The sequence below is a fragment of the Mixophyes fleayi genome, chromosome 5 (assembly GCF_038048845.1).
Source record: "Mixophyes fleayi isolate aMixFle1 chromosome 5, aMixFle1.hap1, whole genome shotgun sequence".
Taxonomy (NCBI): Eukaryota; Metazoa; Chordata; class Amphibia; order Anura; family Limnodynastidae; genus Mixophyes; species Mixophyes fleayi.
In genome coordinates, this window is record NC_134406.1 from 154,748 (window position 1) to 178,003 (window position 23,256).

A 23,256-nucleotide genomic window follows, 5' to 3' on the forward strand; every position below is an offset into this window, starting at 1 on the left:
ACAAAATTGGTGTCAGTTCGTTTTTTTTTTACACCCTTTACCGCCGTATTACCCTACTACCCACAGCCCAGGGGTAGTAGGAAGAGCCCTAGTGCTATCAGCACTGGGCTAGTTCTTTCTAGGGGGGGCCCACTCGTTTTTTTCAGCGGACCCCACTCCCTAGGGAATCCAGCCCAGCGCTGAACAGTCTAGGGTTGGTTATAGCGTCCCCCTGCTATAGTGCCGCCAACCCTGGCTGGTTTGCCTAGTGCTGGTAAAGTGAAAATCGGGGGGACCCCACGCAAAATTTTTCCCTGATTTTCACGGGACCAGCACTAATCAGGCAGCACTAGGATTAAGCATAAATAGCGGGGGGACCCCACGCTTTTTTTTTTTTTTTTTTTTAACTTTTATCTATTCTTTAACTTTTTTACACTGCCAGGGCAGTGTAACAGTGATGTGTTGTATCTGGCGTGTTTAGAAGCAAACTCTCCTGAGTTTGCTAACTCGCAGCTTCATACATTGGAGACATTGTATAGCTGCAGTGGCAAACAGTGGTGAGTTTGATCTCTGGCGACTTTGCAAACAGCGATTTTGACAGAAGCAGAACTCTGGCGATTTTGTATGAAAACTCAGCTTCATACATCTGCGAGTTTCAACTCTCCCGAGAAAATCGCTGGAGTTGCAAACTCGCAGCTTGATACATTTACCCCTAGGTCTGCATCTGTTTAGCATGATAAGTATGTAAAACGTTAGAGAATCATTCCATCATTATCAGCTATTTATATAGTGCCACTAATTCTCCAGTGCTGTACAGAAAACTTACTGACATCTGGAGCTTTCATTTGTATCCACTGGGATGAAGGGAACGTTTAATGTTCTCCAGTTGAGTATTCTCTCCTAGTTGGCACCACCCCAGGGGACAGATCTCCAGACGTGATGGTCTCAACAACACAACCTTAGAATTAATAATCTGCAAAATGTTTCTCTAAAAATCCTTTTGGTGATTCATCAGTGCCCGGAAAAATGTTCTTGCCCTGTCTAAGAGGATTGACTTTCTGAATGTACTATTTGATACTCGAGCAAGAAAGGACAAAAATCCAAAACTTGACTAACCATTCAGTTGCAGACTCTGCTGAAAGTATAATACCAACATTGCAGACTCTTCCGTTCTCATGATTCCACACATCTCTCCTTTGGGTTCGGTGTTACTGGGATTTCTCACCTATCGTCATCTTTCTTGAGCAGCTCTCTTCACTGCGATCTGGTGTCATACTGCTCAGATTCTCTTGTCTTCCTCAGCACTTTGCTGTGATCCCAGCAGACACTTTCTATAGGGAGACAAGTCATCCTCCAGTAGACAGATCTACCACATGGTGGTCAGTCCTTCCTGGTAGACACTGATGGCCGTCATCTCATGTCAGTCACTGCACTAGTCCTGGACAAAGCTCTCTGTTTAAGTTATTGCAGGGTCTGGACTTTGTCTCTTTAAGAAGCACCAAGGGCCTGGCATCCTGATATTGTTTCAGTCATATCCGTCTTAGGACCAGCTCCTGTTGGAATCTGAGCTTGATTATGTCTCCACATCCCTCTGTCCGAGCAGCTGGCTTCTGGTTTTCTCTGTTTGTCCAGTAAGGGGGCTTTTTAGTATTGCAGGATCCACCCTGCCTTGTGTCACTGATGGGGCAGCACGGTGGCTTAGTGGTTAGCACTTCTGCCTTACAGCACTGGGGTCATGAGTTCAATTCCCGACCATGGCCTTATTTGTGAGGAGTTTGTATGGTCTCCCCGTGTTTGCGTGGGTTTCCTCCGGGTGCTCCGGTTTCCTCCCACACTCCAAAAACATACTAGTAGGTTAATTGGCTGGTAACAAATTGACCCGTGTCTGTGTGTCTGTGTGTCTGTGTGTCTGTGTGTCTGTGTGTGTGTGTGATAGGGAATTTAGACTGTAAGCTCCAATGGGGCAGGGACTGATGTCAGTGAGTTCTCTGTACAGCGCTGCGGAATAAGTGGCGCTATATAAATAAATGGTGATGATGAGGATTTGCTTGGCTCGTTGGGTTTCCACACTCTGTGCCTTTATTGTAGGGAAGCGTTGTGAATCTTGCATACGATATGTGCGGCTCCCATCTTTCTGCAGCAAAGAGATTGTTGTTTGCATCCTGGTAAAGACAAGTGTTTCATACTTCTTGGGTATTGTATGGTGCTGGCAGGCAGACGACTGGTGGTCACACAGTTAATAACATCGCCATGCGAGTGTCCCACAACTTCCCGCTGGTTTTCTCCCAGTAACGTGTTACTTTACTGTAAATAACTTGGCGATGAGCCGCATTGTCTATTCCTGTTGTAATGTAAGCACAGTGTTAGGCCACCCGGGGTGTATTTATTATCTTCTCACTCCTGTCCTCATTCGTTCTGTTCCCACACAAGTAACATAATGGGTGTTGGGGTTGTTTCCTGCACTCAGTTCTTGATATAAACCCCCCAGTTTCTGGTTTTGATAATTGAAACTTAGCTTTGCTCTAGTTTAGTGGCGGAGTCTGTATACTGTTGTCCTCTGATTGCCCAGTATATTGCACTGAGATGGACTATTTATGGAAAGAATATAATGATAAGATTCCCTTTGAACATTAAGTAATTTAAAGCCCCAGTCACCAACCTCTCACGTCCTGTTTGTCGCCCAGATCTCTGACGATCGCCTCACAGATCTCCATAGACTACTGGTGGACGCGACACGTGACTCTCCGTAAAGCGGATGAGGTGAGTGCAGCATCGGGCAGGTTAATCAAGCCCCCTTTTCTGTATGTATCAATGGGCTTGTGTCATGTTTATCACCTCAGTCTTGTTGAACGTGAAAGGTTTGTACCACTGTCTGTTCTACACATAGACCAGTGAATCAAATAATCAATGTGATCATCAAATCACTATTACTGCCCATTATCATTATTATTATTTCATGTCATTCATCCCTATAGTGATCTGTCACGACTGAGCCCCCCCAAATATTGTACCCCACATTCTCCAGTCAGTGGGCGCATAAACAACTCCTCTATTCTGAGCAGCACTTTCTGTAAGACACAGCGGGTGGCAGCTGGCCCGTCCATGCTGTAAGACACAGTGGGTGGCAGCTGGCCCGTCCATGCCGTAAGACACAGCGGGTGGCAGCTGGCCCGTCCATGCTGTAAGACAGAGCGGGTGGCAGCTGGCCCGTCCATGCTGTAAGACACAGCGGGTGGCCCCTATTCACTTATGGCAGAAAAGAGGAATACGTAGATAAATGTAGACATAGAACTTGTAAATCTATCATGTCCTATTTTATGTTTCTCGCATGTTGACGTTGATGAAGATGTAAGTGAATCCCGTTGAGGATCTCATGGTTGTCTCTCCCTCCGTCCTGTGGTAGAACAGTCCTCTGCATCAGGCTGTCATGTCGCAGTGTCACCAGCGGACGGCAGACAGACTGGTGGATGGTGCTTTGCTGAATGGGGGTCTTTACATTAAACTTGGGCAAGGACTGTGCACCTTCAACCACCTGCTGCCCCCAGAATATATAAAAACTCTGCGTGTGCTGGAGGACCAGGCGCTTCCAAGGAGGAACAATGAGGTAAGGACGTGGGTTGTCACAGGTGTGAGGGGCTGTGGTGGCCCTGGGTTGTCACGGGGGGGGCGGGGGGGTTGCGCTGACTCTGGGTTGTCACGGGCGGGGGGGTTGCGCTGACTCTGGGTTGTCACGGGTGGGGGGGTTGCGCTGACTCTGGGTTGTCACGGGCGGGGGGGTTGCGCTGACTCTGGGTTGTCACGGGGGGGGGGGGGTTGCGCTTGCTCTGGGTTGTCACGGGTGGGTGGTCTGCGCTGACTCTGGGTTGTCACGGGCGGGGGGGTTGCGCTGACTCTGGGTTGTCACGGGGGGGGGGGGGGGGTTGCGCTTGCTCTGGGTTGTCACGGGCGGGGGGGTTGCGCTGACTCTGGGTTGTCACGGGCGGGGGGTTGCGCTGACTCTGGGTTGTCACGGGTGGGGGGGTTGCGCTTGCTCTGGGTTGTCACGGGCGAGGGGTTGCGCTGACTCTGGGTTGTACGGGCGAGGGGTTGCGCTGACTCTGGGTTGTGATAAGTGTGTGTGTTGCTTTGTTACAGGTGAATGAAATACTGTTGGAAGATTTTGGAAAACCCGCAGAGCTTCTGTTTTTGAGATTTGACCATCAGCCAATAGCGGCTGCCAGTTTAGCCCAGGTGCACCAAGCTGTCTTACACGATGGGACTGAGGTGGCTGTGAAGGTAAGATGTCCTAATCTGTGTGTGGTCTCTGACCTTGTTGTGTGTGGGCCCCCTGGTCTCCGGGGCAATTCTTGTTGAATAAAAATATGTCTATAACCGAAGCAAAACACAGATTCATCCTACAAAGCAGAGGCGTAAAGTAATCATCAGGGCACAATCCAAATAATCACTGCTCAAGAACTCAAAGCAGAAGGAAATTCAAAACAGAACAAAAAAATAAAATGCATTAGAAAAATAAATCTAGAAGTGAAAATATCCAACTCCACCATCACTTAAGGAGGGATGCAGATGGGAGGACATAGTTCCTATGGAGATAAGCATACACAACGGAAATGCACAAATTACACAAAATAAAGTGCATAACATAATCATATATTAAGATTAATCGTATCGTTTAAACCTTGTGGGAAAAGTGTTCTTAAAATAAAAATCCAATAGATCTGTGTATTAAATATTTCTTGTCTGAATCAGGATAAATCACCTGGTATCCACCCATGTGTGCTAAGGGAACTGTGTTCATTAATGTATACACCCCTATTCCTTCTATTAATGGACTTCCTCATAAGTGGGTTGTGCCACAGGATTGGCAGAATGAACAAAATCTAAACCAGGAAATGATTGACCCACGAGCCTAACTTTAATATCTGGGTAAAGTCTTTAAAGGTATTCTGAAGGGTGCAATTCTGAAATATATTGTAGACAATAATTTGATAGTGCAGTGCCAGCATGGTTCCATGAAGTACCGGACATGTCTAACACATATGATTCATTTTTATGGGAGACAAGTTTCAACTGTTCCTTCCTTTTTATAGCTAACGATATTGTTCCTTTTGGATCTTGTGAAAGCGTTTAATAGTGTGGTAGTAAGATGACAGCTTGGAGATAACATTACTGTTTACACTTTGTAGTAACAATATTCTGTGGTCAATATCTCATTCCAGCCACAGAATGTAAAGAATTGAGTGACCTCCAGACACCTATAGAGGTCGCTGGGATGGATGAACCTGTGACTATAAGGGTCTCTCTGGTGCTGGGTATATATAATGTGCTGTGTTTTTATATCTCTTTACCTCCAGGTCCAGTATATAGATCTCCGAGACAGGTTCGATGGTGATATCAAAACCTTAGAATGGCTTCTACGTCTCATTGAGTTCATGCACCCGAAGTTTGGCTTCAGCTGGGTCCTAAAGGTGGGGCATCTTCCTGGTCCTCCCATATTTCCAATCCCCCTCTGCTGTTCAGATATCTTATATCGACTCATTGAAAGAGAAAGTAAATCACACGTGTGGTCCTTGTGTCACTGTAGACGTTGCAGGTGCTACGATTCCTGGTGTCCTGGTGCAGAACCTTCCACCCTCTGTGTCATGTGTTTGTACAATAGTCCCCAAATTGCCGCCCTTCACCTTTTCTCAGCTCTAACGGGAGAAACTGTCCATTCCCTTGTACTGTCCATTTTCTGCCTACAGAACCTACTAGGCAGATTTAAGAATATTAGGCCACCAAACTTTTAAAATACACACATTTCAATGGCATTCATTACAGAACTTGGTGAGAGTGGATGCCAGACTGGCTTATCTTTTATTTTTCAATATGCCGGCACCCTGCTCTCTCCACAAGCACTTTTTAAAAAATCCAATTTCTACACTGCCAAATCCCCCTCCTCTTTTGGACTCTAAGGATCACATGGTAATAAATCTCCTCCTGTCTCTCTAACCCAGTGTTTCTTAACTCTAGTCCTCACCCCGGCCAACAGCTCATGTTTTCAAGATCTCTTTAATCATGCACAGGGTACTTGGTTTACTTGGCTGTGTGAGTAATTAGCCTGTCCCCACAGACAGGAATATTGTTGGGGGTACTTGAGGACTGGGGTTAAGAAACACTGTCCTTACCGGACATTCTGGGCCGGATTCATGTTCAGACGTAAGTTGTTTGAGCTGCATATCTTGCGTAAAATAGCTCTGCCCAGAAACTGACCTTACGCCAATGAACACAATTGCACACACGCTTGCGCAGGCAACGTAGAGGAAGGGCGCGCTTGCGCAGGCAACGTAGAGGAAGGGCGCGCTTGCGCAGGCAACGTAGAGGAAGGGCGCGCTTGCGCAGGCAACGTAGAGGAAGGGCGCGCTTGCGCAGGCAACGTAGAGGAAGGGCGCGCTTGCGCAGGCAACGTAGAGGAAGGGCGCTCCTGCGCAGGCAACGTAGAGGAAGGGCGCTCCTGCGCAGGCAACGTAGAGGAAGGGCGCTCCTGCGCAGACAACGTAGAGGAAGGGCGCGCTTGCGCAGGCAACGTAGAGGAAGGACGCGACGTAGATGCTGCAATTCAAGTTCTTGTTTTCAGCCGTATCATTTGCACCAACTACAGGGCAGGTGTAAGTGCCGACTGATAGTGATGTCGGACACGGTCTAGCTTTTTAAAGTACTTGCATGCTTGCCATGCGCTAACACACAACATGTGTGTACAAGTAAGAGCATAAAACACATTGTATGTACAGTGTGCACTAAGAACATCCTGATTTATGTATTTAATGTAAAAAAAAATATAAACAAAAATATATTTTTTCAAACCAACCATATTTTTCTTGATAATAAAGACACCAGGTATTTGACAGTACACAGTCCAGTTGGTTCACTTTCTTTATTTATTTATTAATATAGCTGAAAATATGAACCTTTTTTCCCCATAGCAGACAAACAAGCTTACACCCATAGTACTGACTAACACAGCAACACTGTCTACTCTCAGGCCCACTAGTTAGGCATCGATCACCCCACCCCCAACTTAAATACCCAACTACCACACAAGCTCTAATCTAATCATCCATTAAACATAGGACATCCACCTGTGTGAGTTTACACTCTATGTATGTCTGTGTAAGACTCTCCCCACACTGCAGACACACTCACACCCTCTTCAGCCTGATCTGTGGGGATGGCTCTTTGCCACATGCCCCTCTCACTAGTGGCAGCAGGTATGGTGGCACAAACACAGTGGAGAGTGAATGCTTCCTCCATGAGGCACGTTCTTATGTAGAACACCTGGTCAGTGCTTCACGTGAAGTGAAAAGACTCGTGGGCCAAGAACCAACAAGTCACCTTGGCATTCACCTCCCTGTTGGCATGCATCCAATGTAAGGGTGCATGATCCGCTACTAAGGGGAATTCCCTGCCCAGCAGATAGTAATACAGGGCTCCTGTGGCCCATTTTATTGGCAAATACTCGTTTTTCACTGTCGCATATTTTCGTTCACATGGTAACAACTTTCAATTCATAGTATAGAATATTCAACCCCCTTATTGACTTGAGACAGAACTGCCCCCCAAGCCAACACTAGATGCATCTGTCTGCAGAATGAACCATTGGTTGAAGGCTGGAGCCTGCAGAATGAAGTGCTGATCAGAGATCCGTCCAGGCTGCCATATCGGCATCCGTCCACACTATTTTATCAGGGCCACGTTTCGGAGCATCACTGTGAGCTGTGCAGCCTTAGTGGCAAAATGACATAAATATCTCATAATGACCGAACCCTAAGAAGGTTCAAAGTTGTAATTTTCTAAGTTGCTTTGGCCAGTTCTTTACAGTTCTCAATTAGTCCAATTGGAGTTGCACCTGCCCCACTGTGTAGCCCAAGTACTTTGCTTCTCTCGTAGCTACTGCACATTTTTCTGGATTAGCTGTTAACCCGGCAGACCTTAAAGATGGCAATACGGACTCTGACTTCGGAAGATGGAACTTCCAGTCCTGGAAATTAATGATCCAGGTAGGATCATGTGGCATGAGGCTGCAGGAGCTTATCCATGGCCCGTTGGAAGGTGGCAGGAGAACTATGTAGGCCAAAGAGAGGGACCTTATACAGGAGAAGGCCATCTGGGATGGAAAACGGCTGAAAGGGAAAGAGGGATCTACTAATAACCCTTGGTGAGATCAACGCTGGTCAAATAATTGCTACCCGCAAAGTTTTCTATCAGCTCATCTACTCTGGGCATGGGGTAGGCATCAAACCGCGAGGCACTGTTTCCTTTGTGGAAGTCATCATAGACTTTTATGGTCTCATTGTGTTTCGGTACAAGTACAATTGGACTATTTCACTCACTTTGACCACATCCAATGCAACCATTTTCTCACCTCCTGCTTTACTGCCAGCCGACTTGTTTCAGGGATATGTAATTGATTCTGTTTGACTACCAGCCCCAGAGGAGTAGTAATATCATGTTCAATTAAAGTGGTACATCCTGGCGAGGCCAAAAAATACCCTATTCTGACTTGTCATGTCTTCAACTTGCTGCCTCTGCTGGGGAAACACCCTATTGACTCCTCGTACTCTAACAATGGTCTGGTCTAACCAGGTCTCTGTGTTCTCATCATGCCAGAGTTTCAGGAGATTTTAATGATAGAGATGCTGCTCCCTTCTCCTACCCAACTGCTGCACTTAGTAGTTTAACGGCCCTACTGTCTGTATTGGCTCCTACGGGCCTTGTCAATGAGCAAATAACTTGCTCTCTTGAGTTGGCACCAGGACTTTGTTGCCCGGCTGAAAAGCCTGAACTACTGCAGATTTATTGTAGTTTTACTGTTCTTGGGCACTTTGAACATAGTGTTGAACTGAGACTATTTTTTCCAACCTTTAATACAACTGTGAATGATAATTGGTTCTTTAGGACTCTGTTACTCCTAACCTTCTTTAAGGACATCTAAAATACCTCAGTTGCCTCCCATATAGAAGTTAGGAAGGACTAAAAGCTGTTGTCGCTTGTGGCACCTCTGGTACTGCAGACATTATTTTTGGTAGAAGGTCCCAATCTACAGCCTCATGTTCTATTACAGTGCTCCACCAGGACATCAGTCTGTGGATGGTACATGGATCTAAAACTAGAAGCTGTATACCTCCTTCATGAGCTTAGACATGATTGGAGCTCCCTGGTCTGTCAGAATCTCCTTCAGGATCCCCAGACAGATGTACAGGTGAAGCAGCTCCTTAAAAATGGTACAGGATTTAATATTTCTTAGTGTAATGGTCTCTGGATATTGGGTGGCATAGTCCAGAATTATTAAGACATGTTGGTGTCTGCGAGCAGACTCTTCCAAAGGATCTACCAAATTCATTACTCTACATTCAAAAGGGACCTCAATTACTGAAATGGGACAAGGGGCGCCTTATAATCAGGTTGAGGACAAGTCCTTTCACATACAGGACAAGAACGGCAATATTTCTTTAACACCATGTACACGCCTGGGCAATAAATCCTCTAATAAGATTCTTTCTTGGGTCTTATCTTCTGCAAATTGTCCCTCACAAACAGGTGTATGTGCTGCTTATCTAAACTGCTGCTCTCAAGAAGAGGATTCTGAAGCCTGTATGATATGAACAGATGGAATAAAGAATAGAGACCGCTGTTTATACAAAAAATGTATTAAAATAATTAAAATCTTTGAACATGCTGTATCTGTCTATGGCATTAATAGCCTCATTAATTGTGGATTACAATTCATAACAATAACAATGGACCATAAATTAGCTGACTATAACCGCATAGATATTCCACACATGGTCGTTACCAATGTATCTCGTACAAAACAAAGTTCATGATCCTCTCAGAGAAATTATGTCGCCAAATGAGACCAGAAAAATCAGTTAATCAGACTCTATGTGGAGTAACAAAGGAATATAAGCTGTATATAGAAGCCTTCATATAGGACAAGCTACAGCACAAGTACAGCAGAGAAAGTACTTCTCCTTCTTGATGTTCACTGTAGTTTCCGGAGAGCTGTCTTAGACATTCGTCCCAGAGATAATTCGACTCTCTTGGATCACTTTGTCCAGTCTCATCAATAGAGGCAGAACCCTGGGGTTGAGTAGACAAAAAACTCCAGTAGCAAAACGCCAGCGGCAACTGACAACTGTCCGGCTGCCCACACCTTCTACTATTGTGGGAAACAGGTGCCGCGGACACCTGTGCTGCACTTTAAAACGGCGACTCCACAATTTCAGGGAGCTTATTCCCTGTATCCTCAAGCAGGTCTGTCAAGATGAAATGTTTGGCCATTGAGTGAATTGCCCATATATCTGGCCAGACTTGCTGTTGCAGGACTTTTTTAAACAACAGAAAGTCTCTACCCAAATTGAGCAGGTAAGGAAGCTTTGGTGCAATGGTGGCTACCAAAGTAACTGTCTGGTCTCTGCTATCCCTCTCCGTTCCCTACACTGGCTGCTTATGTACAGTGTACAGGTCCCCGTCCTCTGATATTACACCTCTCAGGCTGCTCCCCTCTCTGTTCCCTACACTGGCTGCTTATGTACAGTGTACAGTTCCCCGTCCTCTGATATTTCACATCTCAGGCTGCTCCCCTGTCCGTTCCCTACACTCGCTGCTTATGTACAGTGTACAGGTCCCCATCCTCTGATATTATACCTCTCAGGCTGCTCCCCTCTCTGTTCCCTACACTGGCTGCTTATGTACAGTGTACAGGTCCCCATCCTCTGATATTACACCTCTCAGGCTGCTCCCCTCTCCGTTCCCTACACTGGCTGCTTATGTACAGTGTACAGGTCCCCGTCCTCTGATATTACACCTCTCAGGCTGCTCCCCTCTCCGTTCCCTACACTGGCTGCTTATGTACAGTGTACAGGTCCCCGTCCTCTGATATTACACCTCTCAGGCTGCTCCCCTCTCTGTTCCCTACACTGGCTGCTTATCTACAGTATACAGGTCCCCGTCCTCTGATATTTACTCCTCTTGGGCTCTGAATACATTTTTCCCTTGTAGATCACCAAATCCATTATCATGGTGCAGCTATTACTAGTTTATATATTGCAGATACCTGTCCTAGTAATAGAGATTAGTTATGACAAAAATGTTAGGGATCCTATCTCTCATCTCCATTTCTAGTCTACCCACCCATAACCATGCTTTTGTTCAATGTCAGTTACACTGTTCTTGTCTATAACTATATACGGTATGTCTCTCCTCGTACAGGACCTGAAACAAACCCTGTCTCAGGAGCTAGACTTCGAGAACGAGGGGCAGAACGCAGAGCGATGCGCAGAAGACCTTCGAAAACTTCCATATGTCCTGATACCCCGGGTGTACTGGGAATACACCAGCCAGGTGAGAGGTGCAGGATGTAGGTACAGTCTTCATCTGATACCCCGGGTGTACTGGGAATACACCAGCCAGGTGAGAGGTGCAGGATGTGGGTACAGTCTTCATCTGATACCCCGGGTGTACTGGGAATACACCAGCCAGGTGAGAGGTGCAGGATGTAGGTACAGTCTTCATCTGATACCCCGGGTGTACTGGGAATACACCAGCCAGGTGAGAGGTGCAGGATGTAGGTACAGTCTTCATCTGATACCCCGGCTGTACTGGGAATACACCAGCCAGGTGAGAGGTGCAGGATGTAGGTACAGTCTTCATCTGATACCCCGGGTGTACTGGGAATACACCAGCCAGGTGAGAGGTGCAGGATGTAGGTACAGTCTTCATCTGATACCCCGGCTGTACTGGGAATACACCAGCCAGGTGAGAGGTGCAGGATGTGGGTACAGTCTTCATCTGATACCCCGGCTGTACTGGGAATACACCAGCCAGGTGAGAGGTGCAGGATGTGGGTACAGTCTTCATCTGATACCCCGGCTGTACTGGGAATACACCAGCCAGGTGAGAGGTGCAGGATGTGGGTACAGTCTTCATCTGATACCCCGGGTGTACTGGGAATACACCAGCCAGGTGAGAGGTGCAGGATGTAGGTACAGTCTTCATCTGATACCCCGGCTGTACTGGGAATACACCAGCCAGGTGAGAGGTGCAGGATGGGGGTACAGTCTTCATCTGATACCCCGGCTGTACTGGGAATACACCAGCCAGGTGAGAGGTGCAGGATGTAGGTACAGTCTTCATCTGATACCCCGGGTGTACTGGGAATACACCAGCCAGGTGAGAGGTGCAGGATGTGGGTACAGTCTTCATCTGATACCCCGGCTGTACTGGGAATACACCAGCCAGGTGAGAGGTGCAGGATGGGGGTACAGTCTTCATCTGATACCCCGGCTGTACTGGGAATACACCAGCCAGGTGAGAGGTGCAGGATGTAGGTACAGTCTTCATCTGATACCCCGGGTGTACTGGGAATACAGCAGCCAGGTGAGAGGTGCAGGATGTGGGTACAGTCTTCATCTGATACCCCGGGTGTACTGTGAATACACCAGCCAGGTGAGAGGTGCAGGATGGGGGTACAGTCTTCATCTGATACCCCGGCTGTACTGGGAATACACCAGCCAGGTGAGAGGTGCAGGATGTGGGTACAGTCTTCATCTGATACCCCGGCTGTACTGGGAATACACCAGCCAGGTGAGAGGTGCAGGATGTGGGTACAGTCTTCATCTGATACCCCGGGTGTACTGGGAATACACCAGCCAGGTGAGAGGTGCAGGATGTGGGTACAGTCTTCATCTGATACCCTGGGTGTACTGGGAATACACCAGCCAGGTGAGAGGTGCAGGATGTGGGTACAGTCTTCATCTGATACCCCAGGTGTACTGGGAATACACCAGCCAGGTGAGAGGTGCAGGATGTGGGTACAGTCTTCATCTGATCCCCCGGCTGTACTGGGAATACACCAGCCAGGTGAGAGGTGCAGGATGTGGGTACAGTCTTCATCTGATACCCCAGGTGTACTGGGAATACACCAGCCAGGTGAGAGGTGCAGGATGTAGGTACAGTCTTCATCTGATACCCCGGGTGTACTGGGAATACACCAGCCAGGTGAGAGGTGCAGGATGTAGGTACAGTCTTCATCTGATACCCCGGGTGTACTGGGAATACACCAGCCAGGTGAGAGGTGCAGGATGTGGGTACAGTCTTCATCTGATACCCCGGGTGTACTGGGAATACACCAGCCAGGTGAGAGGTGCAGGATGTGGGTACAGTCTTCATCTGATACCCTGGGTGTACTGGGAATACACCAGCCAGGTGAGAGGTGCAGGATGTGTGTACAGTCTTCATCTGATACCCCGGGTGTACTGGGAATACACCAGCCAGGTGAGAGGTGCAGGATGGGGGTACAGTCTTCATCTGATACCCCGGCTGTACTGGGAATACACCAGCCAGGTGAGAGGTGCAGGATGTGGGTACAGTCTTCATCTGATACCCCGGCTGTACTGGGAATACACCAGCCAGGTGAGAGGTGCAGGATGTAGGTACAGTCTTCATCTGATACCCCAGGTGTACTGGGAATACACCAGCCAGGTGAGAGGTGCAGGATGTGGGTACAGTCTTCATCTGATACCCCGGGTGTACTGGGAATACACCAGCCAGGTGAGAGGTGCAGGATGTAGGTACAGTCTTCATCTGATACCCCGGGTGTACTGGGAATACACCAGCCAGGTGAGAGGTGCAGGATGTGGGTACAGTCTTCATCTGATACCCCGGGTGTACTGGGAATACACCAGCCAGGTGAGAGGTGCAGGATGTGGGTACAGTCTTCATCTGATACCCCGGGTGTACTGGGAATACACCAGCCAGGTGAGAGGTGCAGGATGGGGGTACAGTCTTCATCTGATACCCCGGGTGTACTGGGAATACACCAGCCAGGTGAGAGGTGCAGGATGGGGGTACAGTCTTCATCTGATACCCCGGGTGTACTGGGAATACACCAGCCAGGTGAGAGGTGCAGGATGTGGGTACAGTCTTCATCTGATACCCCGGCTGTACTGGGAATACACCAGCCAGGTGAGAGGTGCAGGATGTGGGTACAGTCTTCATCTGATACCCCGGGTGTACTGGGAATACACCAGCCAGGTGAGAGGTGCAGGATGTAGGTACAGTCTTCATCTGATACCCCAGGTGTACTGGGAATACACCAGCCAGGTGAGAGGTGCAGGATGTGGGTACAGTCTTCATCTGATACCCCGGGTGTACTGGGAATACACCAGCCAGGTGAGAGGTGCAGGATGTAGGTACAGTCTTCATCTGATACCCCGGGTGTACTGGGAATACACCAGCCAGGTGAGAGGTGCAGGATGTAGGTACAGTCTTCATCTGATACCCCGGGTGTACTGGGAATACACCAGCCAGGTGAGAGGTGCAGGATGTAGGTACAGTCTTCATCTGATACCCCGGGTGTACTGGGAATACACCAGCCAGGTGAGAGGTGCAGGATGTAGGTACAGTCTTCATCTGATACCCCAGGTGTACTGGGAATACACCAGCCAGGTGAGAGGTGCAGGATGTGGGTACAGTCTTCATCTGATACCCCAGGTGTACTGGGAATACACCAGCCAGGTGAGAGGTGCAGGATGTGGGTACAGTCTTCATCTGATACCCCGGCTGTACTGGGAATACACCAGCCAGGTGAGAGGTGCAGGATGTGGGTACAGTCTTCATCTGATACCCCGGCTGTACTGGGAATACACCAGCCAGGTGAGAGGTGCAGGATGTAGGTACAGTCTTCATCTGATACCCCGGGTGTACTGGGAATACACCAGCCAGGTGAGAGGTGCAGGATGTGGGTACAGTCTTCATCTGATACCCCGGGTGTACTGGGAATACACCAGCCAGGTGAGAGGTGCAGGATGTGGGTACAGTCTTCATCTGATACCCCGGGTGTACTGGGAATACACCAGCCAGGTGAGAGGTGCAGGATGTGGGTACAGTCTTCATCTGATACCCCGGCTGTACTGGGAATACACCAGCCAGGTGAGAGGTGCAGGATGTGGGTACAGTCTTCATCTGATACCCCGGGTGTACTGGGAATACACCAGCCAGGTGAGAGGTGCAGGATGTGGGTACAGTCTTCATCTGATACCCCGGGTGTACTGGGAATACACCAGCCAGGTGAGAGGTGCAGGATGTAGGTACAGTCTTCATCTGATACCCCGGGTGTACAGGGAATACACCAGCCAGGTGAGAGGTGCAGGATGTAGGTACAGTCTTCATCTGATACCCCGGGTGTACTGGGAATACACCAGCCAGGTGAGAGGTGCAGGATGTGGGTACAGTCTTCATCTGATACCCCGGGTGTACTGGGAATACACCAGCCAGGTGAGAGGTGCAGGATGTGGGTACAGTCTTCATCTGATACCCCGGGTGTACTGGGAATACACCAGCCAGGTGAGAGGTGCAGGATGTGGGTACAGTCTTCATCTGATACCCCAGGTGTACTGGGAATACACCAGCCAGGTGAGAGGTGCAGGATGTGGGTACAGTCTTCATCTGATACCCCGGGTGTACTGGGAATACACCAGCCAGGTGAGAGGTGCAGGATGTGGGTACAGTCTTCATCTGATACCCCAGGTGTACTGGGAATACACCAGCCAGGTGAGAGGTGCAGGATGTGGGTACAGTCTTCATCTGATACCCCGGGTGTACTGGGAATACACCAGCCAGGTGAGAGGTGCATGTCACCTGCAATAAGAGAAAACGTTACTGATATTCTGCCAGAATGTTCTTCAGGGAAGTTGGGGTATGTATTGGGGATCTGTTGAGACCTGACATCCGCATCTCTTTCCAGCGTGTCCTGACGGCTGATTACTGCGAGGGCTGCAAGGTCAGCAGTGTGGAGGGGATCAAGAAACAGGGTCTGGAGCTGAAGGATGTGAGTGCGACACCGGGAGAAATTGTGATGTCACTACACCCTCTGTTACTGTACATTGCACACTGAGCGGACGGTGGTGAGCGGAAAGTAGCAAAATATTTCCCCCCAAATAACTGGGTTTTGCTGGTCGGATGTAGAGTAGGAGATGCCCCATGTTGGGGAGCTGTTGTCTGCACTGGAAATACTAAGTGATCATCACATGGATAAGACAGAGCCTGTGTCCCCAATGCTTCTCCGGGTTGTTTAATAAGAAAGTGGTTTAAGTGTAATGTTGGGGAGTAGAGTTTGGTCACCCCTAGGTCGTAGGACTGGTGTTTGAAATGTGTTGCATTGTAGGTACGTGCAGTGTAATGGGTAATACGGGTTTTCCTGTCCAACTGAAATGCTATAAATGTATCACATAATCATATCTTATAGGAAGTGTAAGAGCACTATACAGAGTTACACATTATTACTGACTTCACAACAAGCCATATGCACATCTGGTGCACAGAGCCGGTCTCAGAGATTCTCCTCTGTCTGTCCTGTTATCTCTGTATCTCATTATCTTCCTTTTTTTTTTTGTTCAGGTTGCTGAGAAGGTCATAAAGGTTTTTGCCGAGCAGATTTTCTTTACAGGATTTATCCACGCAGACCCCCACCCAGGAAACGGTAATCTTCCACATTCAGCTGCTCCTCATAGGGATTTTTCTTAATATTTTTTAAAGAAAGAAATTTAATTCGTTTTTCCATTTTTAGATTAGAGATCCAGTGTAGACTACCAATGAGCAGAATTGTCCTGATCCTATATAAACTCAAAGCTGTTTTTTTTTATAACCTATAAGTTGTTAAGGTCTGTTAATGTCACATTATGGTAACACAACAAATGTGCAGTGACTGTCAGTGAGCTGAGCGTTCTATAAATCTGGAATAGCGCGTTGTGACTGATCAGTAAAGTGCTCCAGCGAGAAGGGACAGAATTAGATTCTGTAAACTGGAAATCGCACCAAATGGAATCTGCTCCTAAATGGAGGACTCCGCGGGTTGAAGGAAATATTCTCAGGAGTCCATGTGTTACAAGTTGGGCTGTGGTGGGATGATGACAACGTGAGGGGTCATAGTGATGAGCTTCCAGGGGCAAATGATAACATACAAGGCAGAGATTGTTCAAAGTACTTACAGTAAATGTATCTTTTCTTCTGACCGCCCTCTCCCTGCTAACATTAGTACCCTCTTTGGTAGATGAAAAAGAACAACACCATGTATTACTTTTATTACTGCTATAACCCCCCCCGATCTCTCTCTCCTCCCCGCATGTTCTTACAGTGGGTCATCAGTTCACATTTAAAGTTTAATGCGTTTTGCTCCTTGAACGTAGACTTACATGTGTATGTCGAGTTGCACTGATCTCAAGTATCTCAGTATTTCTGCAGCTGGTGTACAGATTATACTTACACCCATAATAGCGCAGAGATGCGGATGGAGAATGTTGGTGGTTAATGTGAGAGTCACATTATCCTATTGGTCCACAATATAAGGTAACGTTATGTTACGACTGTGATGGAATTGATAGGATCAATATGACGATTCCATCAAATATATGAGCTGCCAAGGTTTTGTTACGACGAAGGGGGCTGCATCCCACCTTATGTCAGCGCCTCAGTCCTCTGTGACAGCAGTGGATATCGGCACATTCCCGCATCCTAGACCAATCAGAATGAAGTATTGCAGGAAAGCACCGAATCCATATTTCCCATCCATATTTTTTATTTGTTATGGAGGTTTTTCCCCCAAAAAATTCTGTCGAATGAATTCCTAAAAAATTTGCACATTTTGTCATTTTAGTTTCTGTAAATAATGTACTTGTTCCGTACACTAATATCGCAGGATGTCTGAATTTTGATTATTTTGGTAAATTTTGGGGGAATAATCCTTCATTTTTCTGCTGAATGACAAATGAGAACCTGGATTATCAGCACCAACAAAACAGAACATAAGTATGAATAATATCACAGCTGTCAACAGGACGATACATCAGTGTTTTTTTTAGTTCTTTCCTTATTTGGATGAGAAACAAAATTTCCTCTGTTGACCAGGATTAATTTAGGGGAGAAAATGGGTTCGGGACCCCTGTAATGTGAGATGTGATAGGGTGGGCTTTATATAAGGGAGGGCGACCTATTGCCTGGACCCCTGTAATGTGAGATGTGATAGGGTGGGCTTTATATAAGGGAGGGCGACCTATTGCCTGGGCCCCTGTAATGTGAGATGTGATAGGGTGAGCTTTATATAAGGGAGGGCGACCTATTGCCTGGACCCCTGTAATGTGAGATGTGATAGGGTGGGCTTTATATAAGGGAGGGCAGCCTATTGCCTGGGCCCCTGTAATGTGAGATGTGATAGGGTGGGCTTTATATAAGGGAGGGCGACCTATTGCCTGGGCCCCTGTAATGTGAGATGTGATAGGGTGAGCTTTATATAAGGGAGGGCGACCTATTGCCTGGACCCCTGTAATGTGAGATGTGATAGGGTGAGCTTTATATAAGGGAGGGCGACCTATTGCCTGGACCCCTGTAATGTGAGATGTGATAGGGTGGGCTTTATATAAGGGAGGGCGACCTATTGCCGGGCCCCTGTAATGTGGGACCCACTGTGTGCCAGTATCCCAGTATCTCAGGCGTCTGTTACACTGATCTCCTTTCCGTCCTTCCAGTGCTGGTGAATATGGGTCCAGATGGAAAAGCCCGGCTGGTATTGTTGGATCATGGACTGTACGAATATCTGAGTGAGAGGTAACACAATACGGGTTTGGGTTTTATTTTTAGATTTTCCGTCCTAGCTGTCTGAGCCATGTTGTGCACTGTCTGTTATGTCTCACAGGGACCGTACAGCTCTGTGTAAACTTTGGAGGTCGATTGTACTGAGGAACCGGCAGTATATGGAGAAATATTCAGCTGAGCTCGGTGTTAAAGGTTTGTGCAGGTTTCATTCTGTGTGTGAAGTTGTGTTTGTATGATTTAGTGTGTTACGGTTGTTTGTGTTATTGTGTGTTTCTCTTTGTATTATTATTGGACAGTCTGCATTTGTGATAAATGGGAGAATCGTTAAAAAATAGGATTTTTATAATTGCGTTTAATCCATTTCTCTTAGTCCACTGAGGGTACCTGGTACATTGGGATAGAGTGTTATGATCCAGGCATGTGGGCACTTTAAGATTCTCTCTATGCCCTCTTCTGTCACGTCTTCAGTTTAACCAAGCCCCAAAGAAAAGTATAAAAATCCTATTTTCTCTTCCATCCATTGGGGGATAACGCAGAATTTTGCGGACGTCCCAAAGCTGACGCTACGAGTGGGAACAGCGCAACAAACCTTTCTCCCAAAACTGGATGCAAATACATTGTACTTGTAAAATCAGGTGAAAGTGTAAACAGAGGACCAGTAACCGCCGGACAGAACTGCTCAGTCAAGTTGCCATCTGTGCCTCCAAAGAGGCACTCACTGATCTGGTGGAGTCTGAAGATTCTCTGGAACACGCTGTCCTGCTCCACTATAAACCTGACGGATTACACAATTGTAACCTTAGAGGCTGTGCAGCCAGTCTTGTGCACCTCATTGAGGACCAAACATCCTTAGTCCTGCACACGTCCTGAGTCCTACGCACATAAGTTTTACAGAGCTCTGACCACATCCAGAGAACAAAGAGAAGCCTCATCCTTAAAAGACTAGTCTTGGTCAGATCTGGAATGATAATTTCCCAATTACTGTGGAATTGAGGCACAACCTTAGATACAGAACACACCACAAGCAGGACACAACTAGGAAAAGGAAATTGAGCCCCAGAGCCCAATGAATCTGAGGGACTAAACACTCGGACGGGGAGTGCTGGAGCTCCAACAGCAGCCATCTGTTCTGGTGTCTGCACATGTGAGTGAGGAAGTGTAGGGAGAGGAGAGTGAAGAAGCACCACCCCCCCCCAGGACTCAGGACTGGGTTGGTAGCTAGGTCCTGAAGGACAGCTCCCTCCACCAATCCAGTGCCTAGCAGGGGTTTACACTGTAGATTGTAATCCCCACCTGTCCCAGCTAACCGTGACTTCCTAAGCACCAACCGCTCCTCTGTTGCGCTCTCCTGCAGCTGATTGATTCATAGGAGAACTGAACATAGCTAGTGGGGACTGTGGCGGGGGTGTAAATGTGGGGCAGTAGCATAGGCACCCCCTCCACACCTCTGATCCCCCGCTCCTAGCAGCACACAGCCATTCATGCTGTAGGCTGTAGAAATTACTTCCCCCATCACGGACCACACAAACTGTTGATGTAGCTCTGGAGCATAAGTTACAAAAATTTATGAATAAAAGCTTAAATTAAAGTACAAAAAGGGGTGCTGGCAGCTCCAGTCAATAAACAGAACCTAAGTTTAGTGTCCCAGTGAATCGGGAGTGACTATGGACAACTGTTAAGAATCCTAAATTGCATCCTACACTATACCCCCAATGGATCGTGGTGAAACTGGTATTATTCCTGCTATTGTACAATATTTTCCCACACATTTCTCTCGCCATTACTTAGTTTGGTCACCTAAGACCCTTATATTCACAATGAAAGGGAAACTTTTGTTTATTGCAAAGTATGTTAAAGCTCTTCCTCCTTCTCCAGATTTCCTCCTGTTCTGTGAAATTCTCCTGCAGCGTCCTCTATCTCTATCCAGAACGCTCGGGAATGCCCTGACCCGGGAGGAAACGCAGTACATGCAAGTTATGGCCAAGGAACAATTTGATGACATCATGCGAGTACTTCGTGCATTGCCACGTCCCATGCTCCTCGTTTTCAGAAACCTCAACACTGTCCGATCACTAAATATCGGATTGGGGGCTCCCGCTGATCGGTATCTAATCATGGCCCGCAGGTATGGATTATAACAGTTAAGGAGTCCCAATGCTTTGAAGAGGTGTATATGGAGCAAGGCTGGAAGAATATAGAATTGTGAAGCCCATTGTACCGGGGCATTTATATGGAGCGAGGCTGGAATAAATTGGCTTTGTGAAGGTCTTTTTTACTGAGGGAATTCTATGGAGTGAGCCAGCCAGGGATATAGAATTGGGAAAGTCATTGTACTGGGGGATGAGCGAGAGTAGTCGCTGACAGACTGAGTAATACACTAACAAAAATAAATCTAACAGTTTAATAGAAATGTAAATAAACTGAGTGTGTTATAATTGAAACCCTTACATGGTTATTACACGCAGAACATGCAGTAAGGGCTGTGGCTGTGAGTAGTTTTCTAAGAACCCTCTCGTGTAGTCAAACTCAAATACAGAAGAAAATGGCAAGCAATGGTCATACCACACAGGTAGACTCCTGTCACTCACGGGGAATAACGCAGACAGGAGCTGGTGACGTGTTAGAGCCCGATACTGCAGCATTTCATTTACTGACTGGAGACTTAGGGGAGGTGGTTAGAGAGCTAAGGGTGTGCTCATTGGTGCTGCAGTCATGTGACTGTGTTAGTCGTTCCTCCATCCATCCGCTAAATCCTGCATTTCTCTCCTGCGTTCAGTGCAGTGAGGGCGTGGCGGCGTCTGGCAAAGCAGAATTCTTCTGGTATAAGTCGATGGGCGTCTGTTATGTGGGAACACTGGAAGTTTGAGGTGGCTTTAAGGTGAGTTACACTGATGATCGTCTGTGTCTGATATTATCCCTGCACCCTGGTTCAGAAGGCAGACATCCTCCTCGCTGCTCGTAATACATCTACTTTCATATATACAGAGAATATTCACGTAGTATTATTATTATTATTATTATTATTATTATTATTAATACTTTATAAGGCGCCACAAGGTTTCCGCAGCGCCGAACACACTACAAACAATGGACAGTACAGGGAATAACAGTACAGAACAATGAACAACTAGTACCAAAACTTCAGAGGCTCCAGGCAAAGCAGATGTAATGGAGTAGGAGCAGAAGAGAAGGTAGAGAGACAGGAGGGAGAAGGGCCCTGCTCATAAGAGCTTACATCCTAAAGGGAGGGGAAACAGACGGCCGGCACAAAGGGAGTCGGGGGGGGGGGGGGAGGGGGAGAAGCAAGCGCGCACCCCAACAGAGGAGGAACAAGGGGATGGGAGCGAGCAAGGAGAGAGGGTTAGGTGGAAGGCTGGTAGTAAAATACATTTATTTCCGATCCAACCTCTCTCTTCATTGTCCCTGAATTAGAACATTGGACAGTCCCACCCCTCTTACATTGTCATTATGTGTTGTTATAATAAATGTTAGAGGTGTGGGGGACACATGATGCACAATGTAGCGGGATAACAATTAGTGCTGCTGCCTATATATAGCCGCTCACTCTTGTCCAACCAGCAGCACCTGATGGTAACGCGGCTCTTGGTACTGACAGGTTACAGCGAAGATCCAGGGAGCTCTGTTCTCCGCAGCACCATCCAGGACATAACGCCTTTTACTTCAGTCGTGCTGTGCAACTCTCATTACTAAAAGCCTCTATGAGAAATGTAACCTGTATGTAATGGTGATTTATTACTGTTTTGTCTCCTATAGATGGGACAGTTTCATGCAGCGTTTCACCTTCTTCATCATCCGTCTCCTCATTCGGTTTGATTTTCTCACTGAGAACGAGCAGATTCGTCAGTTCCTTCAGGCTTAGATTCTGCGTCTCTGCTGTCGCCTCTCCCAGGAGGAGGATCGGCGTATTCTGGACTAATGACCAGCAACCAGGCTGGTGCCCGGAGCAGAGCGTGGGGCCAAAGAATCTATGGACTGTAATAAAACCTATTTAATTTTCTTAATGTCTTTATTTTCATTGGTAACAGACAGTGATGCAGTCAGGATCATCAGAGTATCTGTCTATTGTTTATATGGCACCACCATATTATGCAGCGCTGTACAGAGAATATATATTGCTCACATCTGTTCTCGCTGCAGTGGAGTTGATCATATAAATTCCCAGACACACACTAGGATTTTACTTGACAGCCTGTTAACCTACCAGTGTGTTTCTGGAGTGTGGAAAGAAACCAGAGCACCTGGAGGAAACCCACACAAACACGGGGAGAACATACACTCGACACAACAGCGTCCTGGTTCTAATAGAACTCATGATGCAGCGATGCTAACTATTGTGCTTCCCAAACTATGCACTTCTGTTACAGAACTGTTTACTTCAAATGTGCATCAAGCAACCCCAATTTAGAGGGCAGAGGATGGAAGCGGAGTAGTCCTCAGTGACTACAGTGCGGTGACCTCTGATGCTTATGGTCGGTTTGTCACCTCAGAGTTGTGAAGTCTTTGAATGCCGGTCCAGTGGTAGTTGGGGTCTTTGTTGTAGCTCTGGTTACTGCTGCCCCCTCCTACTCTAATCTTTATCATAACCCTTCCTGCTCTAACGTTCACTGTCTTGTGATGGTACTTTCCCTTTCT

The 23,256-nt window shown here is 47.3% G+C and overlaps 1 protein-coding gene across 3 annotated transcripts in view; it reads left to right on the top strand.

The window, feature by feature from the left end:
- ADCK5 (aarF domain containing kinase 5) overlaps window positions 1-22,621 on the top strand; it is a 39,616-nt gene extending 16,995 nt beyond the window's left edge. The window contains exons 4-15 of one of the 3 annotated variants that reach the window (XM_075211480.1): window positions 2,664-2,739; window positions 3,383-3,583; window positions 4,114-4,254; window positions 5,331-5,444; window positions 11,227-11,358; window positions 15,761-15,844; window positions 16,414-16,495; window positions 18,537-18,615; window positions 18,704-18,795; window positions 20,479-20,728; window positions 21,380-21,481; window positions 22,378-22,621. In XM_075211480.1, coding sequence (XP_075067581.1) covers window positions 2,664-2,739; window positions 3,383-3,583; window positions 4,114-4,254; window positions 5,331-5,444; window positions 11,227-11,358; window positions 15,761-15,844; window positions 16,414-16,495; window positions 18,537-18,615; window positions 18,704-18,795; window positions 20,479-20,728; window positions 21,380-21,481; window positions 22,378-22,483 — 1,459 coding nt within the window. In that variant the 3' untranslated portion in view covers window positions 22,484-22,621. Of the gene's footprint in view, window positions 1-2,663; window positions 2,740-3,382; window positions 3,584-4,113; window positions 4,255-5,330; window positions 5,445-11,226; window positions 11,359-15,760; window positions 15,845-16,413; window positions 16,496-18,536; window positions 18,616-18,703; window positions 18,796-20,478; window positions 20,729-21,379; window positions 21,482-22,377 lie in introns of those variants that run through there. The other 2 variants (XM_075211482.1, XM_075211481.1) reach the window with 2 other exon arrangements.
- The last annotated feature ends 635 nt before the right edge of the window (window positions 22,622-23,256 follow it).